This window comes from Geospiza fortis, unplaced genomic scaffold, assembly GCF_000277835.1.
Source record: "Geospiza fortis unplaced genomic scaffold, GeoFor_1.0 scaffold183, whole genome shotgun sequence".
Lineage (NCBI taxonomy): Eukaryota > Metazoa > Chordata > Aves > Passeriformes > Thraupidae > Geospiza > Geospiza fortis.
Genome location: NW_005054447.1, coordinates 619,881 through 620,194, shown reverse-complemented (window position 1 = coordinate 620,194; position 314 = coordinate 619,881). Strand labels below are relative to the sequence as shown.

General features: G+C 69.7%; 1 protein-coding gene across 1 annotated transcript in view; it reads right to left on the bottom strand.

Annotated features, from left to right (window-relative positions):
• Positions 1–144: 144 nt before the first annotated feature.
• TMPRSS13 (transmembrane serine protease 13) overlaps positions 145–314 on the bottom strand; it is a 6,063-nt gene continuing 5,893 nt past the window's right edge. Inside the window, exon 13 of the mRNA XM_031062390.1 lies at positions 145–290. Coding sequence (XP_030918250.1) covers positions 276–290 — 15 coding nt within the window. The 3' untranslated portion in view covers positions 145–275. The remainder of the gene's footprint in view (positions 291–314) is intronic.

The window sequence follows — 314 nt, the reverse complement described above, 5'->3', positions numbered from 1 at the left end:
CGGGGCAGGGAGGTGTCCCCTGGCCAGCACGGCCAGCTGCTGGCATGGGCTGTGTCCCCCCGGGCCTGGCTGGGTGCTGTGCCCAGCCACCACCGCCACGCCACCCCTGGCACCAGGCGAGGGCAGGGGCACTTTGCAGGTGCTGTTTCCAACTTCGGGGGCAGCCATGGCTCCCTGGCTGCAGGGACAGTCCAGAGAGGTGGGGGTTGGCTGGTGGCATCATGCCTGGGGCAGTGGCCCGTGCCAGCCGGAGAGGCACGGTGTCCATCCTGCCTTTAGTCGTTCTCGCTCTGCAAGGGACAGAGCGGGGAGCG